This window comes from Trichophyton verrucosum (genome assembly GCF_000151505.1).
Source record: "Trichophyton verrucosum HKI 0517 chromosome Unknown contig00354_1.f1.exp, whole genome shotgun sequence".
NCBI classification, from domain to species: domain Eukaryota; kingdom Fungi; phylum Ascomycota; class Eurotiomycetes; order Onygenales; family Arthrodermataceae; genus Trichophyton; species Trichophyton verrucosum.
Window position 1 is genome coordinate 1 of NW_003315408.1, and position 23,332 is coordinate 23,332.

Consider the following 23,332-nt stretch of genomic DNA (forward strand, 5'->3'; position numbering starts at 1 on the left):
ATCGGGGAAGGGTGTGCCTTGTTCTACGACTCCGCCCGCCTTCCTGTTGTCTACATATTCCTTCCTCCGGTGACCATTATGGTTTGGCCATTAACATAGCTAAACAGTGGGCTGCAGACACCAAGAATAGACCTCGCGGCTTCCGTTGCACTCGCCGCTCGTCGAAGGGGAATATCAGCGTATGCCTCCTGAGACTCCTTGGTCTGGGTAGGCAGCTGAGAGCCGGGGATGCCGAGAGCAACCTTCTCGCCGTCTGGAGTGGTGATGAAGGCCCCGGTCTCCTTTGCTTGGGTCAATCGGGTGAGGACGAATCCAAAGGCAATGGTATTGGCTCGCACACCGAATTTTGGTCCCCATTCCTTAGCAATGGTTTTGGTCAGACCGACCATACCTGCCTTGCCAACCGCATAGTTTGCTTGTCCACTAAGGAAATGCGTAGTTAGAACCTTTTCTTTACTCATTGATTCTCTTTTCAAGCCAGAGAGGGAATGGATGTGACATACGCGTTTCCATGGATTCCACTGGTGCTGCTGATGTTCACAATTATCCTTGGTTCACCGTCCTTTACCCGGAAGTATGGAGCAGCAGCTTGAACGAGTTTGAAAGGAGCAGTGGCATGAACAGCAATGATGGTGTCCCATTGCTTCTCAGTAAGCTATAATGTGTTTGGTTTGTCAACCAGCTGAGTCCATACAAATATCCAAAAAGAAAAAAAATCAACGGGTACAACTTCGAGGGGGTATACGGCACCTTGTGGATGACTCCGTCCCAGGTGAATCCAGCGTTGTTCACGATAATATGGATCTTTCCGTTTCCGAACTCAGCGGCCCTTTGTACGAGTCTCTTCAGGTACGCTCCATCCTGTACGTCTCCTGCAACGGCAATTGCTCTGCCAGGGGAAGCATCATTGATTGCTTTGGCAACGGCCTCGGCCTTGGCTATATGGTATCATTGATGTATGAGCATATTCTGTCTTTTGTTCCAGTGTCTACCGAGGATACCTCATAAGGTATTCATTGGTTCTAGTTGAATATTGGATATGGTCTTACTGACAGCTGTCAAGGTCAGCGACGACAACTTTGGCACCCTCGTTGGCGAAAAGCCTAGCAGCCTCTGCCCCTATGCCCTGTCCTGACCCGGTTATAATGGCTACCTGACCAGCAAGCATGCCTTGGGGGTAGTTGAGGTGCGCGGAGACCTGGGTCAGACGGTCTTGAGGAGCCATGATTGCGTTCGGGGGGTGCGTACAGGAGTAGCTAGGTAAAGTGGGGATAACTATACGTAAAAACAAAGGAGGGTAAATAGCAAGCACAAGGCAAAACGGTGTATACACAATCTATAAGGAGTCGAGATGTACGGAGTAGACGGGGCGAAGATGCAGGCCGGCTTCCGAGGCAAGCATGCGGTGTACAAGAAAGGCGACGTTGGGGAGGCCAAGAAGGGGAAATGCCGAGGTCCAGCACAGCTTGCGACTGGACGAAACACCCGAAAATGCCGACAGGAGGCAGAGGCATGTCAACTCATTATTGTTGCTATGATGATACTCCGTACTATACGAGAATAGAGCGCCATTGTGTTGGGTTGCTGGTTGAGAGAGACAAGAGAAGGCAGCGGTGGGTGGGAGTATCGATATTATTATCAATATTAATAGTCTAATAGCTATAATTTACATAGGTCATTGGTGTGCTGGAGGGTGGTTTTTGACAGTCATCTCTTTAGGTCAGTCGTTCAGCATTGAGTAGCCAGGCTGTGCCGGTAGTCAAAGGCCGCCAGGAGGCCAGTCAGATGGGCGCTGGCCGCAAGGACAACCAGGACATGGAATATCTGATGCGAGTGCCCGATGATGTCGTACTTGCCCGGATGCAAACACTCAGGCACCCTGGCAGCATATATGGCTGCGCCGATGATATAAAGGGCCCCCTGAGTTATCAGCCAGTCCAGCCCAATCTGCTGGCGCGCCTGGCTGAATCCAAGCACCACTACGCCGTGCGTAACGGGGAACACAGCAGAGAGGCCCAATGCTACAAACATGGCGGCTCGAAACGGTCGCAGCGCCGGTTTGCGAAAACGGGGGATTGTCGCGACGGCTGCACACCCGGCTCCGAGAACCACGATCATGCCCCAGTAGAGTCTCTGGAGCTGTGGTGTACAGTAAAAGCCGTAGTAGATGCTGGGGATAAAGCTGCCAGTGATCAGACCTATTATTCCGAGGTAGTCGCAAGCATTGCCGATGTAAGCAGCCCACGGCGAGTGGTTTGATATCGTATGGTATAAGGCACTCATCCCAAGACAGAACGCCGCACCAGCGAAGAAACAGCTGAACACGACGATGTCTGCCGGAGTTGCCGTGTGGTACCGTGGCGAGAGGGCCTGGTAGAGGACGAACGACGTCGGGAGGGTAAGGAGAGCCGGCAGCAGGTGGGTGTAGATGTTGACGGTTTCATTGTGGACGTAGGTCAGCGAGTGGAAGCTCCGCAGGAACGAGGCAGAGGCCGGCCGGTAGCCGGTATGGATGTGGTGGTTATCCTGCAGCCAGCGAGGCAGAGCATCCCAGTGGACTGTTGCAGTCCAGCTCTCCTGCTCCAGCACTTCTGCCTCTGTCTCTGTCTTTGTCTGTTGCTGGTGCTGCGATGTCTCTGCCTCCTCCTTCTTGTAGACGGCGGCGGCGGCAGCAGTGGTGACTGCTCGGCGCTGCAGAAGAGACATTTTCTCTTTCTGTTTGTTTGTTTTGCTGTCCTCTTCTTCTTCTTCTTCTCACAACATGCTTCTTCCTGGATCCTTGATACCAACAACCAGCAACAGCAGCCCAGCAGCACAGGAGAGAGATCTGTGAAGCCCTCAAGCTTTGTTGTCTTTTCTTATCTCAACATCTTTTCCTCAACATCTTCTTTATCAGCACGTGAAAGTCTGCAAACAGTGCAAACTGGCGGCGCGCATGAGGTCATGGCGGGAGAGAGTCGCCGGTAAGCAAGAAAAGACACAACGACGACGACGAGGACGCGGACGCGGACGAGGAAGACAGCCAAAAGCTGCGACTCGGGCAGCGAGGGTCGCGTCTGTTCACGGCTGGGTGGTTCGAGTGCTCACGTCTTGTCTTTTTTCTTCATCTAGTTCGAGCCATGGAGGGCCCGCGGTCGAGCAATTCCTCTCCCTCCAGAAGTCGACTGAGACCGCCGGTGGTCGATCCATTAGAGCAGGCAGGGTTCGTTTCTAAGGGAGATACCGTGTAGGATGCCCCCCAATATCCATATAACGTTTTGCTTCTTTCCTTCTATTGTTTTTCTTTATCGCGTTGGCGGCGGCGGCGGTGGTGGTAGCTAAACTGTTCTCTGCTTCAACAGGCTGCTCAACGTGAAGGCACAGTTCGCCTACTATGAGAGAATCATGGAGCGGTACTTGAAATTCTGCAACGACTACTCAAGTGACATCGATGCAGCCTTTGCCTCCCTTCCCAAGTATTCGACCGAAGATGCAACCAAGAATCCGCCAGTGGCTGGCGCTTCCACCGCTAATAAAGAATCTCCGCCCAACCAGGCACCACAAAACAAGTCCTCTCGACCTGAGACCCTGTCTGATTCAGCATCAAAGGACCTCTCAGTGCTGCTTCTATCACTCCGCAAACTGCGAGAAGGCGTCGTTGCAACCGCGTCCGAGACCCCGTTGGAATTTGCACAGCATGTCCACGTTTTCTGCATTCGAATGGGAATCCTTGCCGCGCACCCTCCATCCTATTATGTGCCACTGAGGCGTTTGCTTCATGAGCTGAACGAACCGTCGAGCGCCCTCAGTGAATCCGATTTGCACGAGTTTACCTCCTACCTCATTCTCGACTATGTCTGCCGGCGCTCTGACCTCAACCTTGCATTCGAACTCCGCGCAAAGTCTAAAGCCGCCTTTGGATATTACAACATCACTGTCGATAATATCGTTTCTGCCTTGCTGCATGACAATTGGGTTCTCTACTGGAAATCCGGGAGGCATGTGGACGGGTATACGAGGTCACTGATGAGCTGGTCTGATTCCTATATGCGACGCAGGGCCCTCAAGGCTATCGCGAAAACTTATTTGACGGCAGACATACGCTTTATCATCGAAAGTTGCACAGGTTCGCCAGACGGCTGCACGTGGGAGGAATTGGTCAAGTTGGAAGGCATCGGATGGCGAAGAGAAGGTGACAAGGCCGTAATCCGGATTAGGAAGCCCAAGGCTGCGTGAACGAGCATTTATCCAGCTGGCATCCGAATGCCAAGAGCCCATAATCCATTGCCAGTGGTGGTAGCTGCTTTGCCAAAAGGGACGGCTCCATTGTGGAATTGAACGGCCTGGGTTTTGAAGGTATGACAGTCCCAGCCATGAAGGCGATAGGTGGTTAACCATACTAGGGTATTGGACTAATGCACGCAAACAGGCCATTTTTCAACGAAAGATATGATAAATATGAGTCAAAAAACGAAGGAAAAAATAAAAATTAAGTAAATGAAAAAAAAGAAAAGCAATACACTCCAACAAGAGGTTTAGATCTTAAAGGCCCCATTTGGTATTTCCCAGTTGCGATGCTCTGATTGGGGATGTTCGGCCACCCGCTCTGCCAATGCTGCCTTGAGGGCCCCTGAATTCTCCGAGCAAAGTTCGTACACGGTGGCTAGATTGAACGTGAGGCTTTGGAAAGAGTTGTGGTCATCAACAAGCGACTCCAGGATTTCGCGTGACTTGATAGCAGGAGTTAGTTAGCCTTCCTCTAGGTTGATATAAAAAAAGAAATTCCCAAAAATAAATTAAATAAAAAAAAAATTACACATGGGTATCTCAGTTAAAAAGAAGTTTGGCCTTACCTGTTTTAGATCCCCAACATACAAAAGGCAGACTGCAAGGTTCTGCTTGATGAGAACCTCGTCATCCGTGCCACTGTAGGTTTTTAGAAGGTCGTTCCAACCAGTGACAGCTTCATCGAATTTACCCTCGGCCATCTTTAGTAACGGCTCAACGATGTTGGCTGACGGGTTAGAAACACTAGAAATAGATCCTTCGCAGAATCTACATCTCCTACCCTTAGGTGCAAAAGAGCTCTTTGTTGCAGTCTGTGGGCGTCACTCTTGGATGGTGATGCCATACTAGCCAGAGACCGGCGGGCAGCCTCCAAGTCACCCATTTCAACCAAGGCGTTAACAACACGGATACCTAGATCACCAAGTCTGGCTTTCCACAGTGCTTTTTCCTCAGCCCCGACATCAGGACGTATGATATGTCTCCTAGCTTCTAATCCAAGGTCATAAAGTCCAGATATACCTCTCCTGGTATCACTAAACCCAATACTCTGCAGTCTTACGGCAATAACACGAAGAGGCCAGGGAGCAAGGTGAGCTCTTTCCGGGGGTTCCTGGGAGCTGCCGTCCTCCTTTGGAAGATCAGGTTTGACGTCTACATAGTAGAATGAAGAATTCAAATCTTGCAGGGCTTTTGATTCCTCTGCTGCTAGGAGAGTATTTCCCGTAAGCAGAAGACAGGTTAGGCGAGTATACAAGAGGGAAAATATCGCGGAATAGTCAGTGGAAGTTATCAGGCTGGAGGTTAGGATCGTAGCGGCAAAATGTGCTGCGGGAAGGTAATGGCCTTTTTTGCATAAGTCATCAAGCTGTTGTAGTGCCGATTCCAACGGCTGACCGGGCAGCAAGCTTGGGAACTCTGAACGGAAGGGTAGGGGTATTTCCAACTGCGAGAGAGGGTGAAATATCTCAGGCTGGCGCAGGAAGGAGAAGTTCTGGGTCACTTGGATATGTGAGCTATCCTTGGGTGATGCAATTAAGTCTCTTGCAGGGTGGAATGGCAATGAACTGGTCTTGGAGTCTCGATTCCCAGATGCGGCGGCTGGAGTTGGAGAACGGGTATTTGGTCTATCAGACGCAAAATTCGTCAGAGACGCCAATCTGAGCGTTTAATAAGGAGATAAAACCGTACTCATCTGGGATATCTAACGGTCCCTTTGTTGAGCTACGCGGCCGAGTAGCTGGGCCATCATGTCAGTCTGCACTGCTCTAGGTCAAACAGGATGAGCAGACATACCTTTTACAGACACATTCCGCCGATGCTGTGAGCCGGAGGGTTCCATGGTGAACATATACACTCACATGCCACACACTTCCTCTTTCTCTCTTTCTCTCTCTATCCTCTGTTCTTTGAACTGCAGCAGCCTGTGTCCATCCTGCTCCCAGCACACTCTGGCCCAAGAGGTTGAAGTCATGGAAAGCTTGGACGGAAAGAAGAGGGTTTCTGCCAGGCGGTGAGTGCACGGACCACGTGAGCCCCCTGATTACTTCATCACTTTTCTCTCTTTGGGAGGGAGAAAGACATGCAAAGCATCAAACAAGCCAGCAAGCCATCAACAAGGGAGCTTCTGCAGACTTGCTTTGAGGCCACACACACTCTCTCCATTGCTAATTCCCGTCTTTCTTTCTGCTGGTCGCATTGTCTAATAGCGTAATAGCGAGTTCCGCATGCCCGGCCGGGGCCCTCGATATCGACCAACCCTAGAAGCCGTGGACCAAGAAGCCGAATCGCAGTTCGAGCAAACACCAATTCCCTCGCATTTAAAGATGTCGCCTGCAAACAAGTACTCCGTTATCCTGCCTACCTACAATGAGCGCCGAAACCTTCCAATCATTTGCTGGCTGATTGAAAAGACTTTCCGTGAGAAGTGAGTGTCGAGTCTCCCAATGGCTGCTAGCATCCCCCCCTCCTCACCCCTTATCTAGCCCCTCTAATTTATTGCACCAATTCCACATTAGAATTGACATGCTAACGGGATAATTTACAACTATTTAGCAAGCTTAACTGGGAAGTTATTATAGTTGATGATGGCTCCCCAGATGGTACACTCGAGATTGCAAAGCAGCTCCAGGCTGCCTATGGCGAGCAACACATTGTATTGAAGCCTCGTGAAGGCAAGCTTGGCCTTGGAACCGCATATGTCCACGGCCTTAAGTTCGCTACTGGAAATTTCATTATTATAATGGACGCGGACTTCAGCCACCATCCCAAATTCATCCCGGAGATGATCAAGATTCAGGAAAGCACCAAGGCCGATATTGTCACTGGAACTAGATACGCTTCGCGTGGAAACTTGCGCGGCGGTGTGTATGGATGGGACCTGGTCCGAAAGCTCACATCCCGTGGAGCTAATTTAATTGCCGATGTTGCATTGATGCCAGGTGTCAGCGATCTGACTGGTAGCTTCCGCCTCTACAAGAAACCGGTTCTGGAGAAAGTGATCAAAGTTACCGAGAGCAAAGGATATACCTTCCAGATGGAGATGATGGTTCGTGCAAAGGCAATGGGATACAAGGTCGAGGAATGCCCTATTACCTTTGTCGACCGTGTCTACGGCGAGAGCAAGCTCGGCGGTGAGGAGATTGTCGAGTATCTCAAGGGTGTTTTCACTTTGTGGCTCAAGGTTTAATGTAATTGAGATGGCCTTTCCAATTTCTATCTTTTTGTCTCCCCACTTTTTAAAGGGTTATTTTCCTTCGTGCACGGCGAATTATGGGGGCATCGGAGGGTCAGGTTACAGGCACTGTTATCAATGGGGGAAGGTTGTCCTTTTTTACACTACGAGGTTCTGACCTGACATGTTATTAGAGACTTTTAATACCTGCGTCAATATGTCGAAATAGAATGCCCAATAAAACAGATTCAAGAAACTTCTATTATACCTAGCTTTGGGGGCATATCAAGATTGTTCGAGTCCGGCAAGGAATTTCTGGACTCTCGATAGCAAGTCCTGTATAGGTTTAACTTGCCACTTCCCTTGAGGGGAGTGTCTTGCTCCAGGGACAACGCCGCTATTCTCATTCCAAATAGCAGGATTATCACTGCCCGCCTTAGTAGCGGTTTCCCACCTCTTGAGCAAACTTTCCATATCCACCCATTCCGGTATGTATTCATCAGAGCCTCCAGGCAACACAAGGATTGATCCATTCAAGTGGCCTCTTTTCCCTATCATGCCGAATGTCTCTTGCAGCCGTTTGTCTTCAAGGTCAGAACTAAACAGGTCATCCTCCAGTGGTGATTCTGGGCTATCTGGGCTGGTTAGGCTCAAGAATCGCTTGCTGCTGACCGCAACGCTTGACGGAAACCCTATGCGTGATGTCATTGAGATGGGCAAGATATAGCCGTTATCTTTTTCATTTAGGTTGGACTTTGCAACGTCAACCAGTTCATAAAATATTTCGTTTACAACCTCCGCGGAGTCATTGGCAGTACCGGTTTCGAGTATGGAAAGAGTGGACTCTCGATCGGAGACTGGCGCTTGGAGAATAGCGCCATCTACTGCTGGTCTGGTCTGCTCTGGGGCTTGGGTGTAGAGATAATGCAGAACATCTTGACTTCCCGTCGAATGCCCCATTATTGCAACCTTACCAGGTTCGTTGGCGGCTTCACCCTGATATTCACGTGCTTTTAGGGCTTTAACGTAGTCGATACATCGTCCCAGCTCTTCCACATCCTTATCAAGGCTGCTCATCCCCCATCCGGTATGCGATGACGAGAGCAGAACAAAAAACACGGACCAGTTTGATGACTCGAGAGAGACAGCCAGATCATTCATAAATGGAACGGTACATAAACCGTCTGAGAGCCCCGCAATCAGTAGCAATGCATGAGGTTTCGCCTTGCTGGCAGTGAGTGACTTGTACTCAAACGTATTGAGGCCTGCTGACTGAAAACCGCCGTCAGTTTGCGTTCTGAAGGTTGAAGGGAGAGCTGGGTAATTATCAGAAGTAAGTAAGTGTGATATATAGCCCATACATATTGATGAAGCACACCAGCCCTCGTGGTGGCTGGGGGCGATTCTGGGTCCATCTCCTCGACAACGTATCGTCTATGGGTATTTATTTTCCCCAATTATCCTATCTATGGGATCTCCTATTGAGTGCAAGAAGAACTATTTATACAGGTTGAACGTTTTAGATTGATTGTCGTCTTGGAGGAGCAAATTGGTGAGATGTCCGTCGTTGCACGGAAGTTCCGCTAATTAGCTAACTAACTAACTAACTAGTTAACCTTAAAGTTAAAAATAGGAGCTTCTGGAGCGGAAAGCTTAAATCTGCCAGGGGCGGACATCTCATATCTGGATTACCACTTCCGTATCTCTAAACAATGGCGAGCAGTGGTGTCTTTGAGCGAACGGCCAGTAGTGGGGGAAAGAGAGCTAACGGTCTCGTATGTAGTTTTATATGGCGAGTATTTTCCGATGCACAGCGCCTGTATAAAATGCCCTGGGGATATATAGAAGGGCGTAAGACAAGCTATTCATGAGCCAGATCCTCCACACGGAGCAAACCACTCCCCATCCCAGCACATGCCCATCCAGAGCACGATGCATTTGGATTCCAGGCAATGGCTGTGATGGCAGTTTGCTCTTCATATACAGTCATCATGCCCACCTGGCCTATCTCCTTATCTTGAGCTGATGAACCCTTGGCTAGGCTCGCTGTTTCTGCCTTGAATCCATCATAGAATTTAACTACTGGTCCCGGAGTGATGTTATTGTTTCCCCCATTAATCCATTCTTGCGAAAACCAGGTCTGCTGCCACTGCTTTTCCTTGGAATGAATGAGCTTTCGGAGGGGGTTGTTCCCTATCACCGCTCCTCCCGCGTTTCCTGCGAGAATGCAGGGGTGATGTAAACTTGCAGTCGCTAAGGAGGTGGCAATACTTCGAGACTTGAGCGCAGCAAGGCTCGAAAAGAAGCGGCGGAGAGGAAGAAGCCGAACAAAGTCTCCTTCGTCATTGGTAATAAAGGAGCGTAAAAAAGGGGAGTAGACGAGGCATTGAGTCCCTATCCTCAGTCGAAGCGCATCAACCACTTCCGCTGCTGGATCTTGGAGGGATACCAGCCGCGTCTGACCACCGACGGAGGTTGCTGCAATAATATAAGGATGGGTAGGATAAGCTGAAGCAACGTTAAGTATGTATGTGTCGTGGATTGGGACGTATAGATACGGCTCAGGGTTGGTAATTGATTCTCTTCGAGCCGACTGGACTAAGCTCCATACACCAATAAACCCGTTTGCACTTCCGATAGCTATATCTGTGGGAGACAGCCAGGTGAAGCAAGTACAAACTGTTGATGGAGGTTTGACTTGAAAAGCTGGTGTTTTTAGGTGAACTGATAACACGGTTAGATAGATATGGTTCGACAAGGGCAATAAAACATGATGTACATACCGTACTTGGTTTCACTTTTGCTGTCGCTTAAGTCAACATTGAAGACTTTGACAGTGCCATCGCTCCAAAGTCCTGCTAGGAGGGCGGGTCTCGGTCTCGTGGTCTTACTATCATTTCCATCATCTGAATCCCGGTTGACGGAAATAGGGCACCAACAAAGGCGGCTTATTGTGCCAAATTCCGTGCAGATAACCATATGCAAGAATGGGGGTTTATTCATGTTCAGTTTCCGAAGTCCACTCTTAGGGTCCCTGGCTTCAAACCTCCAAATTTGGATTGCTGCAGGATATGGCGGCGAAGGAGTGAATGCAGGGGCACCTCTGATATTTCCATCATCAAACTGTGCTTTCTGACTGTCATGGATAGGAGCTACAATGGCCAGGAATTGAGAGTTTCCATTGCAATTATGAGCCCAACTGAGACATTGGATTTTACTCCCGAGGTTTATGATCCAACCCTCCCGGGCTTTAACTCGGTTAGGTGCGTCCGAAGCCCGCTCATTTGCTTGTGAGACGGGTGCTTCTTCTGACTCCTGTTTTATAGCAATGGATTCTGTAGAAGGCCATGCTGAGGAGAAGTCAAATGACTCACCGCGTCCTAATAAGAATGTAGTTTGAGCATCCGATGGGCCGATTAGCACGGTTGTCTTCGGTATCTCCTTGCTGGGTAGATGTGTATTTGCTACGTCTTCGGTAATAGGGAGAGTTTGCTGTTTCCCACGGAACCGGGCCCCTATATCACTATAAAACCAGTCCCAGCCTGTAGTGGACTCACGGATATTCGTCTCTCTGTCGACCCCAAATATGTCTTTACTTCCGCGCGAATTCCAGCCAATGCATACCTGGAGACTTTCTCTACTTGGGAAAGTCAAATCTAACCCCCCTGACCAATTGTCTCTGGTATGTATTATGGGTAGAATGTCTTGATCCCCAGACCCGAAGGTCAGCCTTAGTTGAAGAGTCTTAGAAGAATGGTTAGACGGTTTCAGCAAGCCGCGTGAGTAAGTTTGGGTATTTGGCTGGTCTTTCTTTTGCGCTAATGCCATATTTTTCTCTGTTAGCGGTATATTCGAAAGTAAAACTGAGGCTCAACCCTTAGGGTTGGATTGGCGCGTCCCCAGTACTACCCAGGGGATATCTTAGTGGTGACTTACGCCGGTCTAGGTTTCTTCCCTCCTTCTTCCGCCGTTTATTAATACCCTCATCGGCCTCATATTCCTCGTCTGAAAATTCAGATGCTGGATACTGTGTGACTGCCTCGTCTTCATAGTCTGGGTCTGGTATAGGTGTTGAGCCGTTGGTTTCAGCAGCGACAATCTGTTGCTCGGCTGCACTCATTGCATCCATGCCTTACTTTGGGTATCATACCTTCCCCTCGTGCCAAGGTATAGTGGTATATAACTGTTGTAGAATAGAGTGGTGAGAATATTCACGCTGAAGTGAACTTCAACTGGCGCATCTTTATTACCTTGAGTTAATACTATTACATAATCATAACTATCCGGGTCGAAGAAGCAAAGAAGGCATTGTCTAATGGCTATGAATAATAGTAAAAAGAGGTATAAAGATACTAGAATCTTTGAGTGTAGGGTAGTTTCAAGTCATATTAATTTCTATTTTCCCGGTAATGGTATAATGGCTGGCACATTATCATCTAATACATTAAAAGCCCAGAATACAATTTAATTTAATAAACCCCAAAAAACTCCAGTCAATGCATGCATGCAAATAGTCTTAAAACGCCGCAAATATTAGCACTGCTGACAGCTAGTACCTTTCCCCGACAATCTAGCCGTATAATCCCCGCCGGAACCATGGCGCGAGTATTCAATTATGAAAGCCCTAGGATCCAGAGTGCGAGTTTATGCACCAACATGAGGGATAAGCGAAGGCATGTGAAATGTCATAGAAGCAGCCTGTATAGGGCTGTTGGCTGCACCAGTCGGAAGTGGCATATGAGAGGATACCGGCGGGTAGGTCGTAGTAGGCGCGGTTGGAAATTGCGTCGTTACAGAGGTATGCTTGGTTGACGTGGCATGGGTAGTAGTTGTAGGCATGGATGTGGTTGTCGTGGTAACCTGACTTGATGAGGTAGTGGCAGGTGTTGACGTTGGAGAGCTTGATGTTGTAGTTGATGTGGTTGACGTCGATGTGGGTGTGTTTGGTGGAGGTGTAGTCGTTGTTATTGTTGTTTGAGGCGTTGTCGACGATGGTGAGGTATAGGATGTCGTCGAGGTAATGGTTGTAGTAGTAGTTGTCGAAACAGAAGGCTGCACCGTGTGGGTGATCGTTGCTGTATGGGTGACTGGAGGTAGAGTCGAGCCAGGTTTATCAACAGTGACCGTCGCATATATATCGGTTGAAGGCGTTTCAGGCCCTCCGTCAACCTGGACAACTGAGTAAGGTACTCCCCGGGGCAGATGAGATATCAGCGGCAGTGAGCTCGACAGGTGAGCGAGCAGTGCTGCCGATAGCAAGACCTTCTTGAACCTAAGCTGCATATCTGTGGTATGCTTTAGCCAGACTGAAGGTAGGATTCTCAATCTACACTTCTGTATCTCGAAGGATGGTGGATGTTATTAGAGGATATTATATATTTCATCAAAGATCTTTAAATAGCTTTCGGGACGTCGTTAGGCGTAACTTCATGAAAACAGGATATCATATATCATCAGCCACAAATAAAGGAAAGGTCATAAAAGAAACAAGAAATCACTTCCGTTCGGTGTTCTGTTTTCTGGAGATGGTACTTGGTGAGCCCCCGGTTTTTGTGCATTTTCGCCATTAAGAAATGCGGTGGTTGGGAGTCCCAGCCACCAAGTTTCTCCAAATGAACCGCTACTAGAGTCTTCCGGTTGGAGGATGTAACCATTCATTTCTCTTTGACAAATGAAAGAGCATGGAGCGCAGTCGGCTCCATGTCATGCGCGTAATCCATATCCATGTCCGGAGAGTCCCAGGCCAGCCCTCCGCCTTGCATCTCCATCGCGGCGCCTTTGGAGATTGTTTTGTTGCCAGCCAAATTCCGGGGAAGTTTTTAGTTTTCGGACAGGGTTAAAAGCAGCGAGTTGAAACGGAGTGCGATCCATGACTAAGCTAAAACAGCGCCATGTTCTTCCATTTATGGTCTAGCGCAGGTGCTTCCTGTTTCGGGTTAGCGTTGTTTAGCTCATCTTGGGCAGGAGACTCCAACTCGGCTTCTGGATGATGTTTTGACGACAGCCAGCTTGTTTGATATCGAGATGAGCTTTTCTCCTGCTAACTGTGTTGTTCTAGCGACCTCTAGCTGATTACCTATTACCTGTTTTTTTCTTTACGGTGCTTTACACTTTGCGCGCTTAACACCAGGTTCCAGGTTGGAGACCTATTGCGGCCCACGATGGCCAGTGCCCCCCATGTCCCGGAAGACCAGAGTCGCCTCCTGGAAGAGGCTCTTGGGGTGGTACGACAGCAGTCGCATATGATGCGAAGATGTCTGGAAACACCTGGGAAGCTGATGGATGCATTGAAATGCGGGTAAGTAAAGGAGACGGGCCAACCTCTATACTAGGCTGACGCAATTATTTAATCTCTACATTTGCACATGTCCTGGATACTATACAATTCGCTAACACCCATTTTTAACCATCAATTGCAGATCTACGCTGGTAGCTGAGCTTAGAACACCTACGTTGGGACCAAAGCAATACTACGAATTGTATATGGCGGTATTCGATGCGCTTCGTCATCTGTCAGACTACCTTCGAGAATCTCATCCAGTGAATCACTTGGCGGATTTGTATGAGCTGGTTCAGTATGCTGGAAACATTGTCCCCCGCCTCTATCTTATGATTACCGTGGGCACCGTATACATGTCTATTCCGGACGCTCCAGTCAAGGAAATTATGAAGGATATGATGGAAATGAGTCGAGGTGTACAACACCCAATCCGCGGACTATTCTTGAGATATTATCTCTCTGGCCAAGCGCGGGATTATTTACCCATGGGTTCTGGCGATGGACCCCAAGGTAACCTCCAAGATTCCACTAACTTTGTTCTGACCAATTTCGTGGAAATGAATAAGCTATGGGTACGACTACAGCACCAAGGCCATTCCCGGGAACGAGAGAAGCGAACGCAGGAGAGAAAAGAATTAGAGCTCCTTGTTGGAAGCAATCTAGTTCGTCTTAGCCAGCTGGTTGATTTGGAGGCGTACAAATCAGCTATATTGCAGCCTCTCCTGGAGCAGGTAGTTCAGTGCCGAGACGTGCTTGCGCAAGAGTACTTACTGGAAGGTAAGCTTTTAATGTCGTCCAGTTTGACCAAATATCTACTAACACATCCTTACAGTGATAACAAAAGTATTTCCGGATGAATATCACTTGCACACGTTGGACTCAATGTTATCTGCTATCGCAAGATTAAATCCGCATGTTGATATGAAAAAAATTGTCATTGGTCTCATGGATAGGCTGTCAACTTATGCTACTCGTGGTTCTGAAAAAAGTGATGATCCCGAAGTAAGAAAGAAGGCCGAAGAAGAGGCAACAGTGCGGCTATTGGAAAACCTCCAACTGTCAAAGGAAACAGGTGAGGCTCCTCCAGCCTCCGACGAACAGAAAACAGCAGATAAAGAGAAAGGAATTGTGCAATCGGAAAATGGTATTAACCAACCCGGTGAAGGAGAAAGCGGCAAAGACACAAAACCAGAATCTGTGGAGGACCAGCAAGAAACCGGGGAGGCAACTTTTTTGCCTGGGAATATCAAGCTTTACGAAATCTTCTACGATCAAGTGCTCAATCTGGTGAAGACTCGAGGAATTCCCATTCAAGATACCATTGCCCTTTTAGTTTCATTGACAAACCTTGCCCTGTGAGTCAAAGAAAAATACTTCCAATCTTCTCAAAGTCCAATGCTGACAGGCGTATAGGAACATATATCCAGACCGACTAGGTATCTATCCCCACCAACCCTTTTCAAACCAATGTGCTAACTGTTAGAAGAATATGTTGATCAAGTACTTCAGTACGCCACAAAGACTGCGACTGAGCACTCTGATAGTGCAGACTTCCATTCTGCGCCAGCCCAGTCAAGCATATTAAACCTTTTACTTGCTCCTCTCCAGTCATATGTTTCTATATTCACCGCACTATCTCTTCCAAATTATATCCCTTTCTTTGCCGCACAGTCGTATTCAACCCGAAGGGCAGTTGCTGGTGAAGTTGCACGAAATATTTTGCGAAATAGGACACTAATTACTTCACCTGAGAATCTGGATAATGTCCTACAGATTCTACGAGTTTTGATCAGGGAAGGAATGCAACAACCAGCTGGCTACCCTGGAGCTCAATCTCAGCGACGCGGAGGTGAAACCGAGGAGACAATCGAAGAGCAAGGCTGGCTGGCGCGAATAGTTCATTTAGTCCAAGGGTCAGACAATGATACGCAACTCAAGGTACGTTCGAGTTTCTTTAGAAATCAACGTTCTTTACAAAGAGCTAATGGTTTTCAAAGCTATTACAAGCATTGCGAACAGCTTATTTGGATGGAAATGAGCGTATAAGATACACCACACCATCTATAATAACATCCTCCATCAAGCTGGCCCGCAAGTTCAAGGCCCGCGAGCACTTTGATGATAACTGGCATTCTCAGTCATCCGCGCTCTTTAGGTTCATGCATCAATGTATCAGCGGTTTGTACCAGCGTGTGAACTCTGGTTGTGCTGATCTTGCATTGCGCCTCTTTGTACTTTGTGGACAAACGGCGGATGAAACTGGTTTTGAAGAAGTCAGCTATGAATTCTTCGCACAGGCTTTTACCGTTTATGAAGATTCTATTAGCGACTCAAGGGCGCAATTCCAAGCTGTCTGTATCATCTCAAGTGCCTTGCACGGATGCAGGAATTTTGGAAGAGAGAACTATGATACTCTCATCACCAAGGCTGCCCTTCACGGTAGTAAGCTTCTGAAAAAACCAGATCAATGCCGTGCAGTTTACTTGGCAAGCCATCTTTGGTGGGTCGTCGAAAGCCCACAGAAGGAAGGGGATGAACCTAATATTGTAAGCCTATTCTCATTAATACCTACTTCGTTTTATCGTATTTACAACTCACGATTCTATTCTTACAGGTTTATCGTGATGGTAAACGTGTCCTGGAATGCCTTCAGCGCGCGCTTCGTGTGGCAGATGCTTGCATGGATACTGCTGTATCCGTGGAACTCTTCATCGAGATACTGAACCGCTATGTCTACTATTTCGACCAGCAAAACGAGACAGTGACGACGAAATATCTCAATGGCCTTATAGAGCTCATATATTCTAATCTCCAGTCAAACCAGACCGAGGGAGTTCCAAGTTCCAGCCTGGAAAGCCCTAGACGCCATTTTGAACGAACTTTGGATTATATCAAATCTAGGGGGTGGGAAGGAGTTGTGACAGAGCCACCCAGACAGTAAATGAACCGGGGGCTTATGAGAAGGTGATGATACGATATAATATAATCCCGCGTTTTGCTCACTGTTCTTTGCATTGTAGTCAAATGTATAATGCGACGGCAATTTGTTTAATAGATCTACCTCTTCTTCCTTCATTCCTACATACATATACATGTGTACACTACAGGGAGAATAATTAAGTAACTCTTCAACGACGTTGAATAGAGCGTCTTCTAATTGAAAAGGGGGCGGTAACTAAATTCAATTGCTGAAAACGCCTCATGCATCCGATTATTCATCGTAAGGGCAAAATGCAGAAACGAGAACTACCCATAACAGCACGCCAGCTGCCCCCGCCGGCATACCAGCCAGTAGCATTATTTGCTTTCCTTGCTGAAAGTACAGTACATGAAAAATTCGTATGCACCCTAAGCAGGGAAATGTTTAACAAAGAAATGGAAGAAGAGCAAAGCCGAGGTTTTATTGTAACAATGCAAGAGGGTAAAGAGGAAGTTGAGAAAGACATGCCATGGAACCACGAAAGCAAGTAATAGACGAAGAGTGCAACGGCTGGAGAGCAAGCAAATGAGGTTGAGGAAACAAGCATTGGTATCTAGAGCTCCTAAGGAGTGTCGAGGGAGGACAGCGTAGGAAATGAGAATGGAGGGGATGAATGATAAGAGCCAGTAGTTAGGTAGGAGTGACGGTAAGAAAGGTTGAGAAGCGTTGTAAGAGGAACGTCAAAAGGAAAAAACCAAGACTCCTTTTGGGGGCTAGTGATACCATATTCGCAGCAAACATCCTAGCATCCAGCGGGAGGGGGAGCGTTGGTAGAAGGGAAGTATCTAGGATTGGAGCTACCAGCGCCGGCCGCAGTGCCGCCGCTGCCGCTACCTATGTGGGCAGGGTAGCTATTTCTCGGGACTGGGCTGCCAATGTCTCCAGGAGATGTGTTGGGCATGGTGGCGGATAATGGGCTAGTGCTTTCGGGCTCGAACTTGATGAAGGTCCCGCGAGGTCCGGCATAGTCAACAATAAGAGAGCCACCACCATTCTGTGAATTGCCTTCGGTATCACAGATATCCACAATCTCCTCTAAAGTAATTGGAGCGTCAAGTGGCGGGTTAAGCTGCTCGATTTGCCGTAGGACTTGGTTTGTGCTATGGAAACCAGAGCTTTCAGGAGAGCTAGCTGTGAGTTTTTTACACGCTTGACTAACCAGTAGACGGATAGTGACTGGTCTCGGGGTATGGGGATGGTGAGGTCTTCCAATAATACCGAAGGCTCCGGTAGACCATGTAGGGCCTTTAGAAGTTAGTTAGTACTTGCATGAGACTGTAGAAGGTTTAATTATGTTAAAAACTTACTTGGACCGGCACCCCAAGACGTACTGGCAAATCCTGGAGGTCCAAACGGAATTGCCGAACCCCATGTACCACCGCTGGATGGTGCTCCTAGAGGAAAGTTTGAGGTAGTGGTAGCTAAGAATAGATACAGTCAGATATCAAATGTATGTAAATAGCAGATCGGGCTTAGTGAAACATGACTTACATCCCAACGATTCGGAGAATAGAGGGGTCGTCCCGAACGCCATTCTTCCGGCTCCCGGAGCGGGTATCGGTTGCGAAGGCACAGTATTAAGGGGGAGGTCCGTATCATCCAACAGTGCACTGCTTCCCAGCTGAGTACTAAGTTCATCAACGTCCGGCTGGCCGGCCTTTGAGCGGTCCTTTCCATGGTCATGAACAGTACTAGACGGCCGCTGGATAGGGGCCGGGCGGGACCCTATAGGTTGATTGAGGGGAAGAGGCTCATTAGCACTCCTATCAATTGCCGCAGAGAGCTGACTAGTATGTCCATGCCCATGGGAGAGACTCTCACGGGGTATCTGGAGAGGTTGTGGGCCAAGAGTTCCCGATGTCATTAGCGGGGAGTGGAAAGCCAATGGATTGTGGGTTGATTCCAAGCCAAATCCCCTGCTCTGAGAAGAATGTCTAGGAACAATCCCTGGTGGAGCGGAGAGACCGTCTGGTGACCCAATTCCTCTAAACTGACCGGCAAGGGGGTTCGGGTACATGGGGTTCTCATGGCTTAAAGATCCACGATGTCCCATTCCTGGTACTCCAGCACTGGGGATACCATTTAAATTTGGCAGAGCATTGAATCCTGGCGGAGGTTGACCACTGCGGCCTGGCCCTCCCAAAGGCGACAGAGGCGCAGCTTGTTGCGGGTGGTGAAGGCTGCTCGGATGTGGTGCCATTCCCTTATTTGACACAACGCTGGACGCACCGGACGAATGCGCAGCTCCAGGAGAAATTGAGTTTTGCAGGGTATCGGCGTATGCAGGTTGAGAGCGAGGTGACGAAGCATGGGAGTCCTGCTGGGAAGCTTGCCTAGCTCGAACGGGCGTTGGCGCCTTTGGTATCACAGGCGTAGCAACCTGGAAATGAGGTGACTGAAGCAGATTTGGAGGTTGTGGATGGTGGAGCCCTGGCGGATAATAGGCTGCTCCAGGCTGTGAAGTCCGCTTTGCACCTTGAGCTGGTAGATGTTGTTCGGGCTGAATAGATCCCAACTCATCCCGTCTGTGTTCACGATCAGCCTTCGCCGCAGCGGCAGCAGCAGCGGCATCTTTTTCTCGTTTTTCTTGCTCTGCTTTAGCCTTCTGTTCACGCTCTTCTCTGGCTTTTCGCTCTCGTTGCTCTTTTTCTTTGGCCTCCCGTTCTTCCCGTTCCTTTCTCTTTGCCTCCTCGCGTTTCTTCTTCTCTCTCTCCTTTTGCTCTCGTTGCTTTCTCTCAGCCTCTGCCTGACGTTCACGCTCCTCCTTCAGCCGTCTTTGGCGATCAGCTTCTTTCCGGAGTCGCTCTTCCTCCTGAGCTTTCTTTTCGGCCTCCTTTTTCTTCCTTTGCTCTTCTCTCTTCCGTTGCTGTTCTTTGAGTTTCGCCTCTTCTGCTGCCTTTTGGGCAGCAAGCTCGGCGGCTCGTTCAGCCTCCCGTCTAGCTTTCTCCTCGTCCTTGGCTTGTTTCTGTAAGCGCTTTTTGTCCTTTTTCTTTTGCGCTTCTTTGGCTTTCTTTGCTTCACGCTCTTCATCCAGCCGGTTCTCTTCTTCAAGTTCCTCTATAAGCCGTTGCTGTCTTTCACGGGCAACCTTTTCTCGATAAGCTGTCAGAACCCGTTGCTCGAACATTCTAGCGGCGAATATCTGGAACATCCGCCGCCCTTCTTCCATTCGTTGCTCCTCCGTCATTGCATCCTGTGGCAAAGTAATTAGTATGGATACGTTTTCCTATTGTCCCTGAGAACCCTTGCTTAGAACAAACCATTTCGTCTTCTTCAAATTCATCGTCTTCCTGGCTATCATAGTCTTCATCCTCGTCATCGTCATAGTCTTCATCGTCTAATGGAGCTCCATGATTATGACCAGCTTGCATAGGTGGATGGCCCGCCGAAGCGAGATATTGTGTCTCCTCTTCACGCTGCATCCGCCGTTCTGCTAACTGTTCCATCATATCAATGAAATGTTTCCCGTCATTTTTTAGTAAATCGTCTGCTACTGTCAGGATCCCATCTGTAATATCATCCATTAGCGGTCGTCCCTAACCTTAGTAGATAACGAATGATGAAAGGGAAAGGGTCTTACCCTTCACTGTTAGACTATTTCCAAAGGCAAAGAAGTCGGCTCTAGTTGTCCTAGTGTCCACGTCGAGGTCATCATCACTATAAGGTTCCTCGTCTTCTTCATCTTCGTCGTCATAATCTTCCTCTAGTTCCTCGTCCTCCTCGTCTTCTGGTAGTTCGTGTACTCGCCCTCGTGACGGGTGTTGGGTGTTGGGTATGTGAGAGTGAGAGTGGGAGTGCGAGTGGGAATGGGAGTGGGAATGAGCGTGGTGATGATGGTGGTGGTGATGGTGTAGAGATCGAATAGGTGTTTGATATAGCCGGGGCGGTAGTCGAAGCGAAGTGCCGTTCTCAAAGGAGGCCTGGTTATTGTTGGCATACTGTTCCAGCTCTTCGTAATATGCGTCATATAATACCTCCAGCTCCTCCTCAATGGCTGTTCGTTTCCTCCCGCATACCGTGCAGCTGCAGGAATGCTTTTGCTGCTCTTTCATTTTCCGCAATACAGCTTCCTTCTCGACCTTGACTAGCGAACGGCGTTCCTCTTCGCCTAGCTGTAGCCAGAATTCTTTAATATTCTCCCGCTCTTCATGAGTTGACGTGTTCCATATGCGATCCTTGGATATTCTGTGAGCTGATCGATAGGCGTTGACGAGGGGCGGCGGTACTCCAACAGGGCGTGCCGAAGAGGTAAGGGGTGGTGGGGGTGGTGGTGGTGTTGAGTGGGATGTAGAGCTCCCTTCAGCAGTCTGGCCTCCATTCCGACCCTTTTTGCCTTTCTTCTTTTTGCTCTTCCGACTTCCAGCATTATTCTGGGGTTGACTCGAACCTCCATCGTTATTATTACTGTTATTATTATGTTGTTGATGATCGTCATGCTGGTTGCGTGAAAAATTCCGGTCGTCGTCCGAATACCATGCGCCAGGGTTGTCAATCGACTCGCTCTTGTTGTTAGACATACGTTGCTGCGTTGAGCTGCAGGTGTGCCCAAGCCTGGTGCCAGTATCATACCCGTCACTGCCATCCTGACCGTTTCTGTTTGTGGGGGTAGACGCATCACTACGTTGCTGTTCCGCGGCTAAACGAGCAGCTTGTTTCTGCCGCCGCTTCTGCTTCTTCCGGTTGACGGTAGGGGCCTGTAGATTCGATGGTTGGTTAACCAAGCACTTAGCTGGCAAGCTACCTGGACTTACGCCTTCTGTGGGTGGCATTGTGGACGTCGTGGTGCTAGCATTGGCTGGGGTGCTAACTGTGTTGGAGGAGGTTGGATTTTGACCCGATGAGCCTGCTGGCACTGTAGCTGATCGTTTCGAGTTGGAAGGCATTATTCTAAGGGGAAAGAAAGCTAGGCCCGTTAACTTTTCTGCAAGCGCGTAAAAAGGAAGATATGCAACGCCTCCAGAGTGCGGGAGTGACGACCGAAATTTGAAGTTTCCGTCCCCCGAAGGTTGTTGCAAAAGTAGTTTATAAGAAAAAAAAGGGCACGAGGAGATTGAGGAAAGGCTAAGACACTGAACGAAGGCGGTTCTTACTCTGAAGCCTCTAGGCGGATTTGAGCAAGCCCTCCAGGGGGAGCGACGGACGGCAGAGAGAGACAGTGCAAGCTCTCCGGAGGCGCTTAGACAGGAGATCTGGTCCGGAGGTATCGCGAGGTTGACGGAGGGCGGGGAGAAGGGGTTTTGACGCCGGCGATGACCAACGAAAAAAAGAAACAGGCGCCGCGAGAAAGGACAGCGAGGGCAGGCTCGGGGTGCTGGCAAGGGGCCCAGGAGGTCTAGCTGGTGGGAAACGAGTGCGTCTCGCGCTGGCGGCTCTGGTCGCTGACTTCGTCCTTCTTCGTCACTCTTCGCCTTTTTGATATTGGGTGGTGCAAACGGCAAAATGCAGCGAGGACAACCCAATCTGGCAAGATTAGACGCGGCAAGCGACGCTCGCCAGGCGCCCTCTCGCTCACCGCCCAACGGGGCCAGCGAGGCGTAATTTTGATACCGCAGGGCTGTAACTTTGCGGCGGGTGCCTGGCGCGAGGAAGCGTGTAATTTTCGGCGCTACCACGGTACGGCCTGTATTACGCTTTCAGGCCCAGTAAAATACAAAAAAAATTAAAAAAGGCGATAAGTAAGAAAACTCAGCCGCCTCTTATTTTTTTCTGCTTAGTTCTTAGTTTTATATTAAGTCCCGGCTAAGTAATGTTATATAGTATATCAGTTTAATTGATGCTAAGCGGGCGATGAAGGGCGGCGGGTTAGAAAGCTAGAGAAAAGGGAAGAATAAAAAAAAAAAGGGACAAGGAAGCGCGGAGAAGGATCGCGACTGAAACCTGAAAAGACAGACAACAAGAGACCTGCTGGCTCTTGATCATCTAACTAACTAATCAGTCCAGCCTTTTCTTTTCTTTTAGTGTGTATTACCCAGCTGTTTGTCGGTGGCTACGAGCTCTCTGGGAAGAAGAAGAAGAAGAAGAAGAAGCAAAAGGCGGTTGACAAACAAACTCTCCCTAGGCGAGGACTCCCTTTGCGCTGGCCTCTTACTTCCGTATTATCGTTCCATCCAGACACTGGCGCTGCTTGAGACGTGAGCTCGCGCTGAAAGAGCCTGGCCGTGTGCGATCGGATCGATCAGACGGCGGAGTGCATTATTCATTATTATTGCCTGAGAAGGCGAGACACGCAACCGCCAGCGAGACTGCAGGAAGAAACAGACACTCCTCCAGGGACCCTGCTTGTCTCGCACCGGATCCTCAAGGCAGACGGAGAAGACGGCATTGCGCATATGGTTGGCTAAGGTGATTACGTTCCTGTCTAGCTCATAATTGCTCCGCCTGTTCCAACCTTGGGCCAGCGTGCAGCCTCACCTGATGGAGCGTAGCTGACACCCGCTCGCTTTCGTGTTAGACACTCAGACATGGGAGTTTGAATAGTTCCGATATCCACCCCTACTAAATCCACGTCTCCATCCATCGATCTCCACGAGAAACTTCTCGCCGTCTATCCCTCTGTGACTGTCGAGAACTAGATTTCTCCCTACAAATTCGCGAATAAAACCGTCATCGTTCACCTCCTTTCCTCGCTGCTCGA

The 23,332-nt window shown here is 49.0% G+C and overlaps 12 protein-coding genes across 12 annotated transcripts; 5 read left to right on the forward strand and 7 right to left on the reverse strand.

Annotated features, from left to right (window-relative positions):
• Positions 1–50: 50 nt before the first annotated feature.
• TRV_04562 (uncharacterized protein) lies at positions 51–1,225 on the reverse strand (the record flags this gene model as incomplete). The annotated part of the gene is made up of 4 exons (XM_003021272.1): positions 51–423; positions 504–655; positions 751–938; positions 1,054–1,225. The coding sequence occupies 4 exons, from the start codon at positions 1,223–1,225 to the stop codon at positions 51–53; spliced, it is 885 nt and encodes a 294-aa protein (XP_003021318.1).
• A 503-nt stretch (positions 1,226–1,728) lies between these two features.
• TRV_04563 (uncharacterized protein) lies at positions 1,729–2,706 on the reverse strand (the record flags this gene model as incomplete). The annotated part of the gene is made up of 1 exon (XM_003021273.1): positions 1,729–2,706. The coding sequence occupies one exon, from the start codon at positions 2,704–2,706 to the stop codon at positions 1,729–1,731; it is 978 nt and encodes a 325-aa protein (XP_003021319.1).
• Positions 2,707–3,384: 678 nt separating this feature from the next.
• On the forward strand, positions 3,385–4,215 carry TRV_04564 (uncharacterized protein; the record flags this gene model as incomplete). Its single annotated transcript, XM_003021274.1, has 1 exon — positions 3,385–4,215. One exon carries the CDS (start codon positions 3,385–3,387, stop codon positions 4,213–4,215), a length of 831 nt encoding a protein of 276 aa, XP_003021320.1.
• Positions 4,216–4,514: 299 nt separating this feature from the next.
• On the reverse strand, positions 4,515–6,429 carry TRV_04565 (uncharacterized protein; the record flags this gene model as incomplete). The annotated part of the gene is made up of 5 exons (XM_003021275.1): positions 4,515–4,709; positions 4,833–4,993; positions 5,113–5,891; positions 6,061–6,267; positions 6,320–6,429. The coding sequence occupies 5 exons, from the start codon at positions 6,427–6,429 to the stop codon at positions 4,515–4,517; spliced, it is 1,452 nt and encodes a 483-aa protein (XP_003021321.1).
• Positions 6,430–6,590: 161 nt separating this feature from the next.
• On the forward strand, positions 6,591–7,453 carry TRV_04566 (uncharacterized protein; the record flags this gene model as incomplete). Its single annotated transcript, XM_003021276.1, has 2 exons — positions 6,591–6,691; positions 6,820–7,453. The coding sequence occupies 2 exons, from the start codon at positions 6,591–6,593 to the stop codon at positions 7,451–7,453; spliced, it is 735 nt and encodes a 244-aa protein (XP_003021322.1).
• Positions 7,454–7,723: 270 nt separating this feature from the next.
• Positions 7,724–8,797, reverse strand: TRV_04567 (esterase, putative; the record flags this gene model as incomplete). Its single annotated transcript, XM_003021277.1, has 1 exon — positions 7,724–8,797. The coding sequence occupies one exon, from the start codon at positions 8,795–8,797 to the stop codon at positions 7,724–7,726; it is 1,074 nt and encodes a 357-aa protein (XP_003021323.1).
• A 502-nt stretch (positions 8,798–9,299) lies between these two features.
• TRV_04568 (transcription factor TFIIIC complex subunit Tfc6, putative) lies at positions 9,300–11,567 on the reverse strand (the record flags this gene model as incomplete). Its single annotated transcript, XM_003021278.1, has 3 exons — positions 9,300–10,078; positions 10,222–11,274; positions 11,375–11,567. The coding sequence occupies 3 exons, from the start codon at positions 11,565–11,567 to the stop codon at positions 9,300–9,302; spliced, it is 2,025 nt and encodes a 674-aa protein (XP_003021324.1).
• A 515-nt stretch (positions 11,568–12,082) lies between these two features.
• On the reverse strand, positions 12,083–12,721 carry TRV_04569 (uncharacterized protein; the record flags this gene model as incomplete). Its single annotated transcript, XM_003021279.1, has 1 exon — positions 12,083–12,721. The coding sequence occupies one exon, from the start codon at positions 12,719–12,721 to the stop codon at positions 12,083–12,085; it is 639 nt and encodes a 212-aa protein (XP_003021325.1).
• Positions 12,722–13,599: 878 nt separating this feature from the next.
• On the forward strand, positions 13,600–16,659 carry TRV_04570 (uncharacterized protein; the record flags this gene model as incomplete). Its single annotated transcript, XM_003021280.1, has 6 exons — positions 13,600–13,736; positions 13,858–14,495; positions 14,551–15,073; positions 15,263–15,656; positions 15,716–16,264; positions 16,333–16,659. 6 exons carry the CDS (start codon positions 13,600–13,602, stop codon positions 16,657–16,659), a joined length of 2,568 nt encoding a protein of 855 aa, XP_003021326.1.
• A 290-nt stretch (positions 16,660–16,949) lies between these two features.
• On the forward strand, positions 16,950–17,189 carry TRV_04571 (uncharacterized protein; the record flags this gene model as incomplete). The annotated part of the gene is made up of 1 exon (XM_003021281.1): positions 16,950–17,189. One exon carries the CDS (start codon positions 16,950–16,952, stop codon positions 17,187–17,189), a length of 240 nt encoding a protein of 79 aa, XP_003021327.1.
• A 251-nt stretch (positions 17,190–17,440) lies between these two features.
• TRV_04572 (uncharacterized protein) lies at positions 17,441–21,581 on the reverse strand (the record flags this gene model as incomplete). Its single annotated transcript, XM_003021282.1, has 5 exons — positions 17,441–17,829; positions 18,006–18,119; positions 18,190–19,924; positions 19,959–20,206; positions 20,279–21,581. 5 exons carry the CDS (start codon positions 21,579–21,581, stop codon positions 17,441–17,443), a joined length of 3,789 nt encoding a protein of 1,262 aa, XP_003021328.1.
• Positions 21,582–22,670: 1,089 nt separating this feature from the next.
• Positions 22,671–22,826, forward strand: TRV_04573 (uncharacterized protein; the record flags this gene model as incomplete). The annotated part of the gene is made up of 1 exon (XM_003021283.1): positions 22,671–22,826. One exon carries the CDS (start codon positions 22,671–22,673, stop codon positions 22,824–22,826), a length of 156 nt encoding a protein of 51 aa, XP_003021329.1.
• Between the last annotated feature and the right edge of the window lie 506 nt (positions 22,827–23,332).